The sequence below is a fragment of the Sturnira hondurensis genome, unplaced genomic scaffold, assembly GCF_014824575.4.
Source record: "Sturnira hondurensis isolate 20B ecotype Veracruz unplaced genomic scaffold, ASM1482457v3 Scaffold0001872, whole genome shotgun sequence".
Lineage (NCBI taxonomy): Eukaryota > Metazoa > Chordata > Mammalia > Chiroptera > Phyllostomidae > Sturnira > Sturnira hondurensis.
Window position 1 is genome coordinate 10,561,604 of NW_028074503.1, and position 20,523 is coordinate 10,582,126.

General features: G+C 40.5%; 1 protein-coding gene across 1 annotated transcript in view; it reads left to right on the forward strand.

Annotated features, from left to right (window-relative positions):
• Window positions 1-2,807: 2,807 nt before the first annotated feature.
• MEP1B (meprin A subunit beta) overlaps window positions 2,808-20,523 on the forward strand; it is a 31,861-nt gene continuing 14,145 nt past the window's right edge. Inside the window, exons 1-7 of the mRNA XM_037036921.1 lie at window positions 2,808-2,964; window positions 6,809-6,827; window positions 7,654-7,698; window positions 10,075-10,118; window positions 12,114-12,192; window positions 19,295-19,412; window positions 20,130-20,308. Coding sequence (XP_036892816.1) covers window positions 2,902-2,964; window positions 6,809-6,827; window positions 7,654-7,698; window positions 10,075-10,118; window positions 12,114-12,192; window positions 19,295-19,412; window positions 20,130-20,308 — 547 coding nt within the window. The 5' untranslated portion in view covers window positions 2,808-2,901. The remainder of the gene's footprint in view (window positions 2,965-6,808; window positions 6,828-7,653; window positions 7,699-10,074; window positions 10,119-12,113; window positions 12,193-19,294; window positions 19,413-20,129; window positions 20,309-20,523) is intronic.

The following is a 20,523-nucleotide window of genomic DNA, read 5'->3' on the forward strand; positions in this document are numbered from 1 at the left end:
ACTTTTTGCGGGGATGGAGGAGAATCAGAGAAAGGAGTTTTTTGGAACTTTTGTTGCCATCTCTGTACTATTTACCATTAGAAAGCATTTCACACCCAGGATCTGCTACCCTCAGGTCTAGAATGTACTCATGTCCCATGGGGATTTTGAGAACCAAAAGGAATATGCTTTCCTGATGGTTTCAGGGCCTCTCAGAGGGATCCACAAGTTCTAGAACCTCAAGCATGGGTTTCCTGTTCCCGATATTATTACCTGGGAGAAGTGAAGACCGGGGGAGGACCAGCAACTGAAGGCAGACACGGTTTCCTGGGATCAGACCCCACGTGTCCTGATGAGGCCTGGAAAGGTTTCCTGGGGCAGCACGCCAGTGAGGGGAGATGCGGCTATGTTAGACCAGCCAAGTGCAACTTCTTCGTGAAGGAGCTTCACCGACAACCCCAGAAAGAAGGAAATGTAAAATATATCCACTAACTGTAGTCAAAACAGGTTCGGAGCTGGATTTCGGCCATGCCTCAGTGACTGCTGGTGAGATTCCTGGTGAGGTTTGGTGCATAGGCCGTGATCAGGGTTGAGAACAGATTCCAGCAGCCCTAGGAACTGTGGCCTCTGGTTTCCTAACTGAATGTGGGCTGCCTGTCCCCAGTCATAGACTGCAGCCAGGTGTCTCTGTTACATATCTCAGCTCACTAAAACAGATGTGTGTGATAATATCTTTATTTTTATGGAACCACATGTATGGTCTTGGGTCCCCAACCGCATAGGTGGGAGAGATTTAACTGCAGCCAAGTCAGGATTCTCATCTTTTAACCTTAGGATTCTGCCTGAGCTTAATAGCCCGTGGCACTGGGGGGGGCGGGTGGGGTGCGGCTCATCTGATTTCTGTGTCACCTGTGCTCAAGAGCATCCCCTGACAGTTTTGTGTCCCTGTCCGGTCATCCTTGGTGGTCATTCTGGGCAGCCTGCTGGGGAGGCGTTNCCCAGAAAGAAGGAAATGTAAAATATATCCACTAACTGTAGTCAAAACAGGTTCGGAGCTGGATTTCGGCCATGCCTCAGTGACTGCTGGTGAGATTCCTGGTGAGGTTTGGTGCATAGGCCGTGATCAGGGTTGAGAACAGATTCCAGCAGCCCTAGGAACTGTGGCCTCTGGTTTCCTAACTGAATGTGGGCTGCCTGTCCCCAGTCATAGACTGCAGCCAGGTGTCTCTGTTACATATCTCAGCTCACTAAAACAGATGTGCGTGATAATATCTTTATTTTTATGGAACCACACGTATGGTCTTGGGTCCCCAACTGCATAGGTGGGAGAGATTTAACTGCAGCCAAGTCAGGATTCTCATCTTTTAACCTTAGGATTCTGCCTGAGCTTAACAGCCCATGTCGCTGGGGGGGGGGGGGGGCGGGTGGAGGGGCGGCTCATCTGATTTCTGTGTCACCTGTGCTCAAGAGCATCCCCTGAAAGTTTTGTGTCCCTGTCCGGTCATCCTTGGTGGTCATTCTGGGCAGCCTGCTGTGGAGGCGTTCTTATTCCTCACCACGTGGCTGTTCAGGTGGTGGCTTTTTCTGGTAGCTTTTGTTCCACTCTTGTCCTCCCAGGAGTTACTGTCCTCCTCCCAAGACCTGCTTTCTTCTGTATTGTTCTTTCCTTGGATCTCTAGCCAAGAAATAGGACTATTGGGTTTTGGATCCCATAAACTGTCTTGGGGATCCCAGGGAGCAAGTGAAGTTCCTCATTTATTACTTTTATTAATTATTATTATTATTTAATCCTCACATGGGGACGTGTTTATTGATTTTAGAGAGAGGAATGGAGGAAGAGAGGAAGAGAGAGAGAGCGAGAGAAAGAATCATCGATCTGTTGCCTCCTCTCTGCTCCCTGACTGGGGATCGAAGCCACAGTCTTTTTGGTGTATGGTCAACGCTCCAACCAACTGAGCCACCCGACCAGAGCCACACATTGCTTTTAAAGCTTCCTTTTAACTCTGAGAGGGCGGGAGTGTCTTGTTTGTACTTACAAAGCATCCTTACATGTCTTTTATCTGTATTACATATCTTCTTATGGCCTTTCTATTAGCAGAGAATGGGACAAAGACCAGTCTTGAGTAGGAAAGGAAATATTGTGGGGAAGAAATCGTATTTTCAAAAAATAGCCTTCCTCATAAGTTGAGAGTGAAACTGTGAGAGCTGAGTTGGAGAGTTTGTTGTCCTTAAAAGGAAGTTATACCAAGAAATGAAGAAATACGTGAGATAGAATTGAAAGATGGATTGGGAACCTTAGTTAAGTTGAAAACCAGTGATCACCACCAGCTATTTTAGCCTAAGTTCCACCTGGATTTGCTTTCATGTAATTTTCAGGGGTGAAATATGTTGCTCTTTTGCTGCCGTGTATCTGGATAGCAATAAGCTAGATTTCTAGCACATTAATGGATATTGTACCTCGATACACTTTTATTAAATGAATGAACGACAAAAGCTGTGGATATATTAAAGCAGCATAGGGCTAAATGAGCAGAAGGAGTTTCACAAATGTTTACTATTTGACAGACGACTGAAAAATTATTTTATCATTTCCTTTTGCTCAGGAGGCATTTAGTCTTGGGGAGTAGTATGTATACATTAGAGAACTTACTCCATTAACAGTTCTCAGCCGGGCCTTTGGCTATTGGATGTTGACACAATATAAAACCAACCAGCCAGCCAACCAACCAACCAATCAGCCACTCTGCAGAGCTGTGTTAAGAATACTGGACTTTAACTCCTTGATTAGATGTATTACCAGCTGACCTGGAAGATGGATCAGCGTGGTCAAAGGCTATAGGTTATGATGTTTGCCTTTTAAAAAGTAAGTGCTATTCTGAAGTTCATAGTTTGCAACGTTCAACGGACAGTTGAAGTGGCACCATGGATTCATGGATTTCGTCTTGGGTTCTGTTCTTGGCCTCTTTCCTCGTGGTTTCTGGCTTGGTAAGAAAACAATTAGAAAAATTTGGGGCTTTGGATATTAGTTGTTAAACAAAGAATTGTTCACTTTTTTTCCTGAATTTTGAAGTGTTAGAAACGCAATGAGCATTTCTTTTTGGCGAGGAGGGGCGGGCAGGGCCCAGGGAGTGAGCAGACACCGGCCGAGTCAGAGACGTGGATGTGGGGTTTTGTTCCTCTTTGTGTTTCGTTTTCGCGTGACACGCCTTCTTTGATAGAAGACATGAAATTTGAAAATCATTCCATTTTTATTGCTGGATGATATTACACTGCAGTTACAGTAATGTGAGACAGGAATGGAGGGAATGCTATTGTCCCAGGTTCAGTAAACACTTACAGTGTTTGGCAGCATGGGGCTTCTCTCCTGCTTCTGCCTGAATTGAGGCCGGTCCTGCTCAGTGACAGGCAGTTTGGACCACAAACCAATCCAGGGTTCTACATGAAGTTCCAAATGCTTAGTGGGAAAACTTTAGTTGTGATTTAAAAATAACAGTTCTTATATTATGCTGATATTTTGTGAACAGGAACTATAGCAGTGAGCACAAGAGAAACCATTTGATAACATTAAAACTGGAATTATGAAAAAATACTTGATAACTTGTTTTAGTAGGAATGCTTTAGAATTCCTGCAAGTAGCACTTGTTACTATCAAAGAGGATGGTAATCATCTAACTAGCTCCTACCCACTGCTTGCCAAATGTTCCAAATGATCCTAGATTTTGGATATGTGAACCGTATTTACATAAAATGGTACCTGACATTTGTGTGCCATTTTCTTATAGTTTAAAAAGTGCTTTCACACTTCTGGCCAAGATGGAGGTGTAGGTAGATACACTTTGCTTCCTCGTACAACCTAGAGAAAGACAACAACAAATTTAAAAACAAAAAATAATCAGAACTGCCAGAGAATTGAATGGTATGGAAATCAGACAACCAAGGAGTTAAAGAAGAAACATTCGTTCAGACTGGTAGGAGGGGCAGAGATGGGCAGCTGGGGTTCAGGGGATGTGTGGCACTGGCAGCAGGCAGACTGGGGTGGCAAGATGATGGCTGGCGGATTGGGGGGTCCCACATTTGTGTGCAGATAAACCGGGAGGAACAACTGGGGAATGAGATATACCGCACAACCCAGGGTTCCAGTGCAGGGAAATAAAGCCTCAAAACCTCTGGCTGTAAAAATCTGTGGGGGTTTCAGCAGTGGTAGAATCTCCTGGTCTCACAGGAGAACTTGTTAGAGAGACCCACAGGGTCCTAGAAGGTACACAAACTCCCCTACCTGGGAATCAGCACCAGAAGGGTCCAATTTGCTTGTGGGTAGCGGGAGACGTGACTGAAAGCTGGAAAGAGCTGAGCAAGCAGCATTGTTCCCTCTTGGACCCCCCCCCCCACACACACATACAGGGCCACAATGCAGAGGAGTGGGTTGCTCTGCCCTGGCCAATAACTAAGGCTCTGCCCCTTACACATAACAGGTATGCCAAGACAAAAAAAAAGTGCCCAAATGAAAGGACGGATTAAAATTCCAGAAAAAAACCCCAAAACTAAGTGATGAGGAGATAGCCAATCTATCAGATGCAGAGTTCAAAATGCTGGTAATCAGGATGCTCATAGAAATGGTTGATTATGGTTGCAAAATAGAGGAAAAAGTGAAGCCTGTGAAAAGTGAAATAAAGGAAAATGTACAAAGAACAAACAGTGATGAGAAGGAGACCAGGACTGAAATCAATGATTTGGAGCAGAAGGAAGAAAGAGACATTCAATTGGAACAGAAGGAAGAAACAAGAATTCAGAAAAATGAGGAGAGGCTTAGGAACCTCCTGGGTGACATTAAATGTTCCAACAACCAAATCATAGGGGTGCCAAGGAGAATAGGAAGAGCAAGAAATTGAAAACTTATTTGAAAACACTATGAAGAAGAACTTTCCCAGTCTGGCAAAGGAAATAGACTTCTAGGAAGTCCAGGAAGCTCAGAGAGTCCCAAAGAAGGTGGACCCAAGGAGGAACACACCAAGGCACATCATAATTACATTACCAAAGATTAAAGATAAGGAGAGAATCTTTAAAGCAGCAAGAGAAATAGAGACAGTTACCTACATAAGAGTTCCCATAAGACACTCTGCTGATTTCTCAAAAGAAAGCTTACAGGCCAGAAGGGGCTGGAAAGAAGTATTTGAAGTCATGAAAGGCAGGGATCAACGTTCAAGACTACTCTATCCAGCAAAGCTCTTATTTTGAATGGAAGGGCAGATAAAGCACTTCCCAGAAATGGTCAAGTTAAAGGAGTTCATTGTCACCAGGCCAATATTATGTGAAATGTTAAAGGGACTTATCTAAAAAAGAGAAGATGATCAAAAATACAAATAATAAAATGACAACAAACTCACAACTATTAACAATAGAATCTTAAAACAAAAACAAAAACAAACTAAGCAAACAATTAGAACAGGAACAGAATCACAGAAATAGAGATCCCATGGAGGGTTGTTAGTGGGGAGGGGGAGGGGGAAGATGAGGGGAAGTGTACAGGGAATAAGGAGTATAAATAGCAGGTACAAAATGGACAGGGGAGGTTAAGAATAGTATAGGAAATGGAGAGAACAAAGAACTAATATGTATGACCCATAACTAAGAGGGTGGGGAATGCTGGTGAGGGGCGTACAGGGCATAGGGCAATAAAGGGGAGAAAAAATGGTACAACTGTAATAACATAATCAATAAAATTCTTTAAAAAGGTGCTTTCACATGACATCATATAACGCTCACAATACCAATACAAAGCAGGTGTTGGCCATATTTTATTGATAGTTTGATTATCAGGAAGGTGAAATGACTTGTTGTTAATGGGTGGAATTAGAAATACAACCCAGATCTACTATATTGCGCTTTGTACAATACAACAATACAGAAAGTCCAATGAGCTTTTTTTAAAATAGTCACTCGAGGATATTTTTTTCCCACTGCTTTTAGAGAGGGAGGAAGGGATAGAGAGAAACATTGATGGGAAAGAGAAGCATCGACTGGTTGACTGCCACATGCAACAGACAGGGGACTGGTGCCTGGCACCGGCTCTTATGCATCCTGACAGTTGATGGGAGGGGTGGAAGGGAGGGGGTGTTGCATGTTCCAGTGCCTGGACCAGGGATCGAACCTGTAACCTTTCAGTTACAGATTTGACTCTGCAACCAACTGAGCCGCACCAGCCAGGACAGTGCCATGAACTTTTTTTTTTATTAGAATACATTAAGAAACTTCTCAGGTTCTCTTAATTTTTCCATTGATGTAGTCTGTGTCTCATTTCACTACTTCTATCCTCAGAAGGTTTTTTCTTTTTTTAAATCACAATACTACCCACTGATGGTTTTTTTTTGGTATTATCTCTGAAGGCAGTCTTAAGTGAAATATGAAAGTAAACCATGATTAATGAAGCACTCAATAAAATTTCTTTTTAAAGGATTGTTATAAATTATGATAATATTTCAATGTTGGAATAGATTTTTAGACTATTCAAATATTGTTCATGAATCCTTTAGAAAATCATGATAAAAGTGAACACATTTCAGGGCTAGAGTCCTATGTTCTGCCTTTTCTTTTGTCTATGAAGTTGGTTTCTTGTTTATTTCACTTTCAAATTCATATAGCAGGATTTTTTAAATGTGGCATGGGAAGACCCTTTGACTCTAATTCAGCTGTCTTAGATACATATTGGAAAGTAATTTATAGTAATAATGGAAAAAGTCCTCACAAATGACTAGATATAAATCAAAATAAAAAAGACCATTTATATCTTGGGCAAAATAATAATGTCTTCTTTCATGTGTTTGTTTTCCAGCCAACTCCAGAAAATTTTGGTGAGTGTATTTTGAGATTTGCTCTAAGTTGTACTAAAAGAAAGTTATGTATATAATAGAACAGCAGAACAGAAGAAGTTAGGGCAGATTTAATGCTGAGCACATCCATAATTGCATTGAACTTTGATCAAATGCCGGCTTCTCTTGATTTACTGAGGATTGCTTTATTGCTCCTGTATCAGGGTTCCACATGCCAGCAGACAAACAGATGGTGGTGTAGGAGAGGCCAAACACAGTGACTGACACACAGACATCCATAAATGCTCGCTATTATTATTTTTGCTATTTTCTGTCAAATCAGATGAACATCTGATTCAGTTGTACACTGAGAGATTTGGTCCTATTATTTACCCCATTGCAATATAAAAGAGAAATTTAAGTTTAAATTAGGAATTGTGCTTGAGAGTTCCAAGGTATGCTATTGCAAAGGGTATACATTTATGGGTAGACTGGACCTGTGTGACCAAATTTAAACATTTGCTTTTTATTTAATCTAGTTGTCTAACTTAGTCTTCCAGATTAAGCTTAATATTATATAGAGTAACCAATTTCTTATTCCTGAAGTTATTTGGAATTCAAGGGACATGAATAGGCCAAGAGCAAAAGGCCCATGGCCTTAAGCCTGGGCCATAAGAGGTTCCTAATCAATCAATCAATCAATCAAACAATGTATATGTATTAATTTTGGACCTGTATATGTATTAAGTGACCTGGTAGTCACTTATCTGAGGCAAAAGAACCTTGCTCACTTCTAATTTGATAATTGATAAAGATTTTCTTCTTTCTAAACATAATGTTCAATGTGTTTTTCTTTGTTATTTTAAAGATGTAGATGGTGGGATTGACAAGGATATATTTGACATCAATGAAGGTTTGGAATTTTTTTACATCCTTTACTTTTTTAAAATGTATTTTATTAATTATGCTATTACAGTTGTCCCAATTTTTCCACCTTTGCTCTTCTCTCCCTGGTATACCCCCTCCTACCAGCATTCCCTGTCCCTTAGTCCATGTCCATCGGTCATGCATATAGGTTCTCTGGCTTCACATCTCCTACACTGTTCTTAACATCACCTTCTCTATTTTTTAAAATCTTTTATTTTTATTTATTTCTTAGAGAGAGGGGACGGGAAGGAGAAAGTGGGAGAGAAACATCAATGTGTGGTTGCCACTCATGTGTCCCCTGCTGGGAACTGGCCTGCAACCCAGGCATGTGCCCTGACTGGGAATTGAACCACTGACTCTTTGCTTTATAGGCCCATGCTCAATCCACTGAGCTACACCAGTCAGTGCACCTTCTCTATTTTGTACCTACCAAATTACACTTTTTAATTCCTGCTCCTTTCCCTCCATTCTCCCCTTTTCCCTGACCAGCTGATAACGCTCCAAGTGATATCCATATATATGATTCCGTTCCTCTTCTGGTTGTTTGCTTGGTTTGTTTTTTTTAGATTCAGTTGTTGACAGTTGTGAATTTGTTGCCCTTTTAATGTTCACGTTTTTGCTCTTATTCTTTTTCTTAAGTAAGTCCATTTAACGTTTCATGTATAATGACTTGCTGATGATGAACTCCTTTATCTTTATCTTGTCTAGGAAGCACTTTATCTACCCTTCCATTCTAAATGATAGCTTTGCTGCATAGAGTAATCTAGGTTGTAGGTCCTTGTTTTTCATCACTTTGAATACTTCTTGCCAGTCCCTTCTTGCCTGCAAAGTTTCTTTTGAGAAATCAGCGGATACTCTTATGGAGCTCTTTTGTATGTAACTCTCTGCTTTTCTATTGCTTCTTTTAAGATTCTCTCTTTATCTTTAACCTTTGGCATTTTAATTATGTGTCTTGGTGTGGTACTCTTTGGGTCCACCTTGTTTCGGACTATCTGTGCTTCCTGGACTTCTATGCCTATTTCCTTCACCAAGTTAAGAAAGTTTTCTTTCATTATTTGTTCAAATAAGTTTTTAATTTCTTGCTCTTCTTCCTCTCCTCTAGCATCCCTATGATTTAGATGTTGGTATGTTTGGAGATGTCCAAGAAGCTTCTTATTCTATCCTCATATTTTGAATTATTTTTTTTCTTCCTGCTGTTCTTGTGGAATGCTTTTTCTTTCTTATGTTCCAAATTGTTGACTTGATTCTCAGTTTCATCCCTTCCACTCTCGATTCCCTGTAGATTTTTTTAAATTTCACTTAATGTAACCTTCATTTCTGCCTGGGTCTTTTTAATGCTGTTGTCATAGTCTATGAATTCTTTGAGCATCCTGATAACCAGTGTTTTGAACTCTGCATCTGATAGGTTGGTTATCTCTGTTTTTGTTTAATTCTTTTATGGAGTTCTGCTCCATTCTTTCAATTGGGCCATATTTCTTTGTCTCCTCAGTTTGGCAGCCCCCCTCACTCCGTGTTTGTTTCTGTGTATTAGGTAGAGCTGCTTTGACTCCCTGTCTTAGTAGTGTGGTCTATTAAAGAAGAGCGGACCTGTAAATTGTGTGGAGTGGGGTTTAGCCGATTGCCAGGGTGGTGCAACCTGCTTCACCGATTTGTGGCTGTGTGTATGGGGAGGGCTTGGAGAGGGGACAATGCTTTTGCCTGGCTTCTGGAGTTTTGCCCAGGAGGGTGTCTCCCAGCCCTTGCCCTGTTTCCAGTCACTTCACTTTCTCCACATATGCCACTTTTGCCTTTCGAGATGTTGCCCTGGTGCTGAATCCCAGAGGGGGAGTGGGTCTGCATCAGTCCTAAGTCTCAGCAGGCCCTTTAATAGGTTTCTCCTGATAATCTGGCAGTTTCTTCCATTGCCCCAACCTCCTCGGGTTTTTACAGCCAGAAGTAATGGGGATTTCTATTCCTGGCTCCAAACCAGACTACCTGGACTGCTAGGTAGTCTGGTTTGGAGCTGAGATCCATTGCTCTTGAGGTATCCCTCCTGATTTTTATCCAGCACATGTGAGTGTGGGACCACATATTCTGCTACCTCTCTGTGCGACTCCACCTCTCTCCACGTCTCTGCCCCTCCTGCCTGTCGGATAATGTGGCTTCCTTAAATCCTTGGTTTTTGGATTTTCTTATAGCTCAATTTTCATAATGTTCTGGGTGATATTCATTTTGTAGTCTGGTTGTGATTTTTTTCTGCAGTTGTTTGAGGAGACCAAGCCTCTTTACCTATGCCCCCATCTTGACCAGAAGACCTTCATAGCCTTTATTAAGTGGGAAGTTTAAACAAATTTGCTAACATGAATTTTTATCTTTCTCTTAGATTTGGGGCTGGATCTTTTTGAGGGAGACATCAAACTTGATGGGGTGAGTTGAACCAATGCAAGGAATAATCTTCTATTAATCACTGAGAGCTAAAATACAGAATATCTGAGAATGATTGGACAGCATGGGCTTAGTTAAGCCCAACAGTCTCTAAGTGCACAAAATCGTGGTGACATATTCATTGAGTGAGTACACTGTGCTGTAAGGGACTCATATAATAGTGTCTTCTTGATCTATTGCTCAGATTTCTTTGTGGTTAAAGCCACAGTCACCATGGATGCCTTGGTCTTCTTGATCTTTCTGATTTTCATTACTGAAGGATAAGCTGCTTTCATTTTAAAACAGAGCCTCACTGATTCAATCTAGTTGAAGCAAAGTTAAACTGGATTGATAAACATCTTCCATAAATCAAGCTCTTTACCCTGAGATAAAAATTTTGTGACTTCTACCCTGAAAGCTAAAATAGTGTTGTCAGGTACAGGTCCTCCTATACCTTTCGTACAGTCTTCCCTCTTAGTGAAGTCATCACCTCATGTCACTGACTCAGTAAAAAATCCAGGAATCACCTTTGCTCCTTCCTTTTCCCTCACCCCTCCATCCAGTCCATCAGCAAGTTCTGTCACTTCTGTCTGCAATGCATGCCTCCAAAAATCTACTTTTTCCCTAATTTGTTTTTTGATTTCAAATACTGCCCTTTTGTAAGGGAAAACCTTGTCCCTGTTAACAACAAAATAATCTTTTAAATAGACAATGACATGATTTCACTTCTTGTCTTGAAAGTCTTCAATAGCTTCCTATTGTATTTAGAATGTTATCCAGATTTACTCATAGGCTTCAAGACCATGCATAATTTAACTCCTGCCTATTTCTCCTTCCATTTCTTCTCTTCTCCTCTCCCCATCCCCATGCCCTCCCCTTTCCTCTTTTCTCCTCTCCTCTCAACTCATTTCTTTTTTTTTTTTAAAAAGGACCATTTTTAAAAAAATTTATTTACTTATCTTAGAGGGGAAGGAGAGAGGGAGAGAAACATCAATGTACGGTTGCCTTTTGTGCGTCCCCTGCTGGTAGTTAGCCTGCAAGGAACCAGCCTTGAACCCAGGCATGTGCCCTAACTGGGAATCGAACCGCGATCGTGTGGTTCGCAGGCCCGCGCTCAATCCACTGAGCTACGCCAGCCAGGGCTCAACTCATTTCTTTTCTCTTCTAACTCATTAGGCTACTGGACTCAAATCATCTCGAAACATACCGAGCACATTCCCATGTCAGAACCATAGCAACTACTGTTTCCTCTGCTTGAAATTATCTCCTAAGGTCACTTTCAATTCTGGCTCTTTCTTATTTTTCCTGTTTCACCTTAAATGCCATTTTTAAGAGTCCTAGCCTGGCTACTTTTTCTAATGTACTACCTTGTTCTTTTACTCTTATCCATATACTGCATGTCTCTTTCACTAGGTATTACTTCCATTAGGTAAAGACCTTGGCAGTTTTGTTTTCAGCAAATCCCTATTCTCTAGAATGGTGCTCATTTTGTTGACTAGATGAATACATTAAAGTGAAATATTAGTTCTTTACTATAAACACTTCAGATTGTTTTTAAAAAATTTTGAAAGAAATAAAAAGTTTTTGAAAAACTTTGGCCTAGCTCATGTGACTTTTTTCTGACTCTGTCAGGTCAAGATTACTGAGGCTTTGCTATCACTTCCTTCTGCTACATTTTTACTCTCTTGTATAGAAAACTTGTCTGTAATTTTACCACTGTGTACAGCTTAGTTTTATAACAATCATTCTTTAGATGGTTTTATATGACTTTTCAATTCTATCAACAAAATAAATGATAGAAATTTCCTCCTAAGAACTTTGTTCTAATGTGGTAACAGTAAAGGCACACACATGCACATGTATGCACATGCATGGGCATTTGTTTAGCTGATTGGGGGGAGAGCTTAGAACTTCACTTATTTCTAGATTAGCTATTGGTTGTTTCATAAGTTTGTGCTGGATCCATTTAATTAACCTTTTCACATTTATTTTTGACAGGTACAAGATAGAAATTCCATCATTGGAGAAAACTATAGATGGCCTCACACCATTCCATATGTTCTAGATGATAGCTTAGGTTAGTATACCCCTTGGAATAACCATAACTAGTATATGTTGCAGAAAGAATATGATTACAGTATTTCCAAGGGTAGGAAATTATGGCTTTTAAGGGTTTTTGTTTATTGTTTTGTGTAGCTATGTACAGTTACTTAAAAAATAAGCAAAGCAAACAATGAAAAGAACCTAAGTGACTCTGAAAAATTTGCTGAGCTTTGACCAATAAAGGAATTAATTCAACCAACATTTATGAAGCACCTACTCTGTGCTGGATCATTTCATTTTAGGGACAGAAATATTAGAGTGCTAATCTTTATTTTAAAGCAGTAGTTTCCCCATATATTCAAGTTTGAGTAAAAAAACCCCAACAATCAAACAAATAAAACTCTAGGAACTGGCCTTGCTTTACCAACATTCTATTTTGCTAAGTCAGGAGCTTAACCAATAAGAACCCACTATCTTTTATCATCCTCTTTTCATAAAATAAATAGTGTTTTAATAGCAAAAAGTCAGAAGAATCTAATCCAAAACTAAGAAAAAAATTAATTATAATGGGCAACTCCAAACCTGATTCCCATTTTATTTATCAACTAGCAAAAATGGTATTTTCGACTAGCATCAGTTTAGGAACTAGTGTTTGGGAAAGTTTTCCTTAAAGATCATACATTTCAGTGGGAATTCAGATAAACCAAAAGCTAATTATAATAGAATGGAATCAACATAATGATTAATCGTGTGTTCAAAGAGCGATGGGAGTAACCTAGGGATAGAGGCGTCGTCGTTTGTCAGCAGGCGGCACTATGCAGCAGGGCTGCACGCAGGCCGTGCAAGTCGCACGCCGTGCGGAGGGGGCGCAAGAGGGACTGAGATTGAGTTTGCATTCTGCTCTTCAGGAGACATTCATTTCCTTGCACGAAGTGCTCTGCATCCACCAAGAAAGTGCTTACGGCGTTCTCCCCGATGAGGTGCCTCCTTCTAGTGTGTGGAAAGGCACCACCTAGTTTCACGTGGCTTCTGATATCCAGGGAAATGTTTCCTAGGCAGATGTGCAAAGGCATGGGGAAGGGAAAAAACCCTTAACTGGAATTCAGATGGGAAGTAGAGAGATGATGAGGTTGAACAGGTAGGTAGGATCCAGTTTGGGAAAGTCTTTCCCATATTAAAAATTTGGTGTTTATACTGATGGTAATGTGGAGTAACCAAAAGTTTTAATGTGGAAGAAGATTGTTATTACTTTGGTTGCAGTATAGTAGGTGTATTATTAATAGAGCAATAAGAAAGTAGGGAGATCTGCTAGGAGACTATTGAAGACATTTAGGGAAGCACCAAAGGGTTTCTGAACCAAGACTCTCTTAGTAAAGACAGACAAGAATGAATAAATCTAAGAGGAATTTAGGAGGCAATTGTTATATTTGGTGATTGATGGCAAGAGGTCAAGAATGTAGTTCCAGGTAAAGCGATGTCGATGCTCAGGATTTATGCAACTTGATATATGATAGTGCTTTGAACAAAAATAAAGAATATGTCTTCAAGTGAGTGGGATAAAGAAGCGTGGTGGAAATTAGTCTTTGGAATGCAGAATGTGAAATGCGTCAGGTACACTGTGATAGAGATGTCATATAAAGTGTTGATGGGTAGCCTGGTCATTCAAGATAGAGAAATATTTGGTAGTTATTAGGATATAGGACAAGGCTGAAGCCGTGGGTTGAGCGAGAATCTCTCACAGTGCCTTGCATGTGACAGGTACTCGATAGGTAACGGATCTGACCAAACATCCCAAGAAGACTGCTGAGTGAGATGGCCACGGATGAGACTCAGCCTGGGAGAGCAACTCTTTGGACTTGGCATAGACAAGGGATCTGATAGAAGTGGTTGAATAGGGAGGGTCAACCAGAAACATAAATTTAAAAAGCAAGCATAAGGCAGAAAAAACCAAGGCAAAAGTAACAAACAGGGTTAGAGGCTTACGAAGCTCATGCAATATGAGGAGAGAAAGATGTTTATTGACTTTGGTATTTGAGGGGGAATCAGAAAGATTTGAAGTATTTTTTCTGGTTTAAATATTTTGATTACAAACTTAAAAATACTTTTGTGTATTTATAAAATATATATTATCATAAACTGCATATTGATGCTTCAGTTAAAGACAAATGATGAAGATAAATAATAATGCTCCTGTAAAAGTATAATGGAGCTAATAAATTCCTGTCACCTACAGACATTGTCACTGTCTAATCCTAGCACAGTGCATTACCCACGTATTTGGGATCATACCGGTGTAAACAGACCTACTGCACCGCCAGGCACAAAAGTGCAGCACATACAGTTATGTACAGTACTTAGTACTGGATAATGATAACAAGTGATGATGTCACTGGTTTATCTGTTTATTATACTTTTAATCATTATTTTAGAGTGTATTTTTTCGACTTGTGAACAATTTTGCTGTAAAGCAGTTTGTATGTTACCCCGGTGGCAGCCTCATCCAGCCCATGTCTACCATGTTTCTTGATTATATTATTTCCTTTTGTGGTCAATTTAATCTTGTGTTTTCTGGAACAGTGACTTGCTGTGCAGGCTTGTAGCCTACGAGCAATAGATTATCCCGAGCAGCCTCGGTGTGTAGTAGGTTCTGCCATCTGGGTTTGTGTAGGTGCACTCTGTGGTGTTCACATGCCAAAAAGCGCCTAATGACACATTTCTTAGGATGTAACTCCATCGTTAGTGATGCATAATTCTCTCTGAATATGTATACTATTATACACATATACACACATGTATATGTATATACATGTACACATATATATACATAGTATGTATAATTTTACACACATACATATGTGTGTATGTGTGTGTGTATAATTGTAATACGTCTATTCTCCTAGGGGAATTCCATGAAAGGTCAGCAAGACGTAACATGACTGTGTCTCTTAGGCTACTTTTGCCTCGTATTTTTACCAAAACGATCATAACAGTATGAGCTCTATGTACCTGTTTTTCAACAGCATTATAAAAAACCATGTATGCTTTGAGGACAGGAGGTATTTGTCACCTTGCAAATCTGAGGCTTAGGTATATTATAGGCATTTAAAATATTTAAAAAAAACCTGATAGCCCTGACTGGTGTGGCTCAACTGGCGGGCCCACAAAGTGTGGGCTCAGGGCATCCCACAAAGTGAAGGGTCATTGGTTTGGTTCCCAGTCAGGGCACAGGCCTGGGTTGCAGGCCAGTTCCCAGCAGGGGACTCATGAGAGGCAACCATACATTGATGTTTGTCTCCTTCTCTCCTTCCCTTCCTCTCTAAAGATAAATAAATAAAATCTTTTAAAAAATCATTCTTTATGTTTAAAGTGAGAAGAGTATTTTCTCACATTTCAGAAGTTTTTCTGATTACAAAGTTCTATTTTATTTTTATTTAAATTTTTTTTCAATTACAGTTGACACAATATATTAGTTTCAAGTGCACAACATAGTGATTGCACATCTCTATAACATGAAATTTATACCATCTTCAAATGACTCCAACTAGAAAAATCACTAAGCAAGGCCACTCTTATGTGTGTAGCAAACGTAGTTACTTTGGAAGGGTTTTTGGTGGGTGATTTTGGAAGTCCAGAAATCACTATTACTTAGATTCTGGTGGGCCAGTGTACTAAGTTCTGCCAGCAAGACTTTGGTCTTTTAGCTTAAACTTTAGGTGTTATTTGGCTGGTAGGTGCAGCTTCCCTGAAAGGGAAGCAGCCATTTATAGCTCCCAGTGAAAAAATTTAATTCCTTGCTCAAGTGTCAGCTCTGAGGTAGTAGGTGAGGGGAAATAGGAAATAGAGGATGAAGGTAAAGAGTTAGGGATGGAGCCCTGGCTGGTGTAGCTCAGTGGATTGAGCATGGGCCAGCGAACCACACGATTGCGGTTCGATTCCCAGTTAGGGCACATGCCTGGGTTGCGGGCCAGTTCCCAGCGGGGGACTCACAGGAGGCAACCATACATTGATATTTCTCTCCTTCCCTTCCTCTCTAAAGATAAATAAAATATTAAAAAACAGAGTTAGGGATGGAAATAAAATGTCAAAGTGCTAGTAACCTAAAGGGGCTGACAAGGGGAAAATAATCTGGAACAGCTAATTGTTTAACTTCAGAACTTGTCCAGGACCTGCCTAGGACCTGCCTTATCCTTCACAGCCTGGCCATTAGATAACATGATCCCAGGTGGAGCTTTTCTGCATCTGTGACACACAGTGAATTAAGGTCATTTGTAAATAAAGGCACATGGTGAATAATGCCTTTATTATGGCTGAGAGCTATGCCTTTTAAATTTTTTTAAATTTTATTTATTTTTAGAGAGGGGAGGGGAGAAAGAGAGGGAGAGAAGCATCAATGTGTTGTTGCCTTTCCCACACCCCCTACTGGGGACCTGGCCCACATCCCAGGAATGTTCCCTGACTGGGAATCCAACCAGTGACCCTTTGGTTTGCAGTTTTGCTCTCAGTCCACTGAGCCACAGCAGCCAGGGCACAGAGCTATACCTTTCGTAAAACTGTCATATCTGTTTCCTTGATTCTCAAACAGTTCGATGCAGCATAGAAGTTGTCCTCATTAAGCTTTGATAAGAGGCCTAGATCAGCATGCTCCTTTTCCATTTTGTTCTAAAATAGTCATGTGGTCGTCAGTATCATCGCCTCTTATATTAAGGAAATGTTTGGTGTGAGATAGTAATCCAAATGTGATATTTATGGTACAGAAAATTTGGAAACAATTGAACTATTTGACAACAGGAAGTTATTTACCTATGTTAAAGCCATATAATGTAGCCATTAAAATGGTAAAAGTAATAATGATGATTTTCATGATTTATTTAGTGAAAAGTAGTTTATAAAATATATGTAGACTGTGACTTTATTTTTAATAAAATATATGTATGTTATATATGTATGTATTCACAAGCAAACAGCATGATGAGGGTGATTGATTATTTCTGGGTGATAAGACTTTTAAATTTACTTTTTTTGGTTTATAAACTTGTTTATAATGAATATATATTATTTGTGTGGTAATGTAAAAGGTTGAATTTTGAGTGCCTCTGATGGATTCATGAATTTTAGGGCCTTATCTGTGTAAGGCCTGTGCTGACCTTCACTTGGGTGACGTGTTCTGAGTGCGGTCATGAGTTACCTAACCACAGAGAAATGCACTATTAGGCAATTTACTGGTTGCGCAAACACCATCAAGTGCACTTACATAGAGCCAGATGGTATACGCAAGGTATACGGTATAGTCTAGTGCTCTGAGGCTGTACCCCTGTATGGCGTGTTATTGTGTGAAACAACAAGATTAAATCAAGCACAAGAGATAATACAAACATGAGATATATGAGGCTGCTGCTTGTGTAACACGGCACACAGTTTCTTTGTAAGTAGAAACTACTCACTCTACCCCAACAATAGAAAGTATTGTCCAGTAAATACATAAGCCAGTAACAGTCGATTATCGTCATTATCAAGTATTGTGTACAATGCACTTTTACATGACTGGTGTTGCGGTAGGTTTGCACCAGCATCACAACAAACATGTGAGCAATGTGTCAGGCTGTGACGTTAGGGTGGGATGGCTCTAAGCAACAGCCATGTTTCAGCTCCATTACAATATTATGGTGCCACTATCCTGCGTGTGGTCAACAACATTGACCGAAATGTTGTTGTGGAGTGCATTACTGTAATCATTTTTAAATGTCTGTGTTAAGGTATGTAAAGGGGCCCTGAGTGGTGTGGCTCAGTTGGTTGGGCGTCGTCCAGGAAAGTGGAAGTTCTGTGGTTCAATTCCTGGTCAGGGCACATGCTTGGGTTGCAGGTTTGGTCCTTTATCAGGGGCAAATGGCAGGCAACCGACTGATATTTCTCTCCGATGTTGATGTTTGATGTTTGTTTCTCTCCTTCTCTTTTTCCCTCTTTTCCCCTCTTTCTAAAAATGAATAAATAAAATCTTTAAAAAATAAAGTTATGTAAAAGGGAGAACAAAAATGAATATTTGATACAGGTTCATTCTATTGCATGCTTGGAACTTCATTTCTACTTTCGGTTCTTTATCTCCACAACGTCCCTGCAAATTGATTTTAATTTCCCACTTAGGTAATGATAGCATCACAGCACCAAAGGTAAATTTAATTGGCAAAGGTTACACATAAAAAATAAGTGATGAGGAAAACGTGGATAACCTCCATGTGTCCAGCTCCAAAGCCCAAGCACCTTCTACTCTGTAAGGCTGTCTCCTGCCTCCCCGCAGCCACCACCCTCCACTTCAGCAGTACCTGACCCCATTCCCTCTGTGCCAGTCTCTCCACCTGCATCTAATACAGCCTCTTCCCTCTGAGCTTCTTTTCCTGCCTATCTTTGTTGCTTTCATACCTCTGCCTTCTTTGAGTTCCAGGTCAATCCAACCTCTTAGCATAATTCTTAACTCCAAAGCTATGGTTCTTAATTCTGTTTGGGGCCCTATCCTCACTTGTGAGTCTTATGAACACTCTCCCTCCAAAATGCATTTTGCAGATGTAGGTATGTAGAGATATACTTTCCATACTATTTTAGCATATTCATGGACCCTCCCATCTCAAGATCCTCAGGTTAAAATTTTTACTGTCAGACTTTAAACACACGTTGCAGCTTCTTAGATAAAGCAGATGTCAGTGATTGTTCATATGGTTGCTTGTGATCTAATGTATATGTTTCTTTGGGATAATGCATTTCTTTTTAAAATATTTTATTTATCTATTTTTAGAGAGAGGGGAAGGGAAGGAGAAACAGAGGGAAAGAAACACCAATGTGTGGTTGCCTCTCATGCATCCCCTACTGGGGACCTGGCCTGCAACCCAGGCATGTGCCCCGATTGGGAATCAAACCAGTGACCCTTTGCTTCACAGGCCTGTGCGCAATCCACTGAGCTATACCATCCAGGTTGGATAATGCATTTCTAATGGCTCCAGAGATAGAAATATGGGCTAAAGGGATTTAGAGAATAATAAAATATTTGCATATGATAGGCAGGTCCTCGAATAACATATAGTTTTATTCAACGTTGTTTCATTACATTGTTGATGAGATAAATATTTTTGTTTGTGTTCTTCCTTTAGAAATTAATGCCAAGGGAGTTATCCTCAATTCGTTTGAACGCTATCGCCTAAAGACATGCATTGACTTCAAGCCCTGGGCCGGAGAATCTAACTATATATCAGTGTTCAAGGGCAGTGGGTAAGTTGAAGAGTTTGTCTTCTCAGGGTGCTAAGGAGACCTGGTTTGGCCAGGGCATTATGTCATGGAAATTTCCCTAGGCCCTGACCTTGAGAGAGAGTGGGGGCTTCCTTCCCTGTTTGTTGGAGAGTAAAAGACAGCTGGATCTCCTTTCTCTACACATAAAATAATATTTTCATACATGCAAGTAGACTACACATTTTTTAAGATAAGGAGGGTGGGACTCCCTGCCATCCAGTCTACAACTCTGTAGACTTCAGATAGAACTTATGTCACCCTTCAAGTAAAATATGAGTGTGGGTGCATGAGTGCGTTTAAATTTATTTTAACCTAACGACTTTTTACTGCTTGAGTTAGGAAGATGAGTGTTATTTGCTTGGAGCTTAGCAACACCTGTTGGTTGCCATGCCTACAAAACACTTACGAATGGTCATCAGTATGACAGGAACTTTCTGAAAGACTTAGAAATTTCCAGGAAAAATCAGGACGAGGCTGACTCTGGCATGACTTGCTTTTATATTATATTTGGTGTCAGGGAAAGTTCTCCAAAGGTCATCTGGTCTGGGGGATTTCTCATACCTCACCAGGGTTATGAGACAAATGAATTGTGTTGGGTGAAGGATCCAGGTGGGTAACCAAGTGGGTTAGGCATTGGGGAACTTGCCCTGAGACCCCAACCTGCCTCATTTTAGCATCCTCTCCCCTTTCTCCTGTAAGCTGCTGGTCTTCAGTAGGAAATAGGCATGTCGGGAGGCAAGAACTCTCCATCGGGAAAAACTGTGACACAATAGCCACGATTCAGCACGAGTTCCTCCATGCGCTGGGGTTCTGGCACGAGCAGTCACGTTCTGACCGGGACGACTATGTCACCATAATGTGGGACAGAATTCAGTCAGGTATATTCCTCTTGTTTTCGTACAGTTTCAGTTAGCTAAAGACTGAATGTCTAAGCATGGTGCCCTCTCCTGCCATCTCTACCAATTGTTAACAATAGGAAAACTCTGTTTTTGATGTTTTGATGTTTTACATCATTTATTTAGCTCTAACTCAGTATGGGTTGAAGCAGGTGAAGGTTGGTGGAGGACAAGATCCCAGAACCCTAGTATGTCTG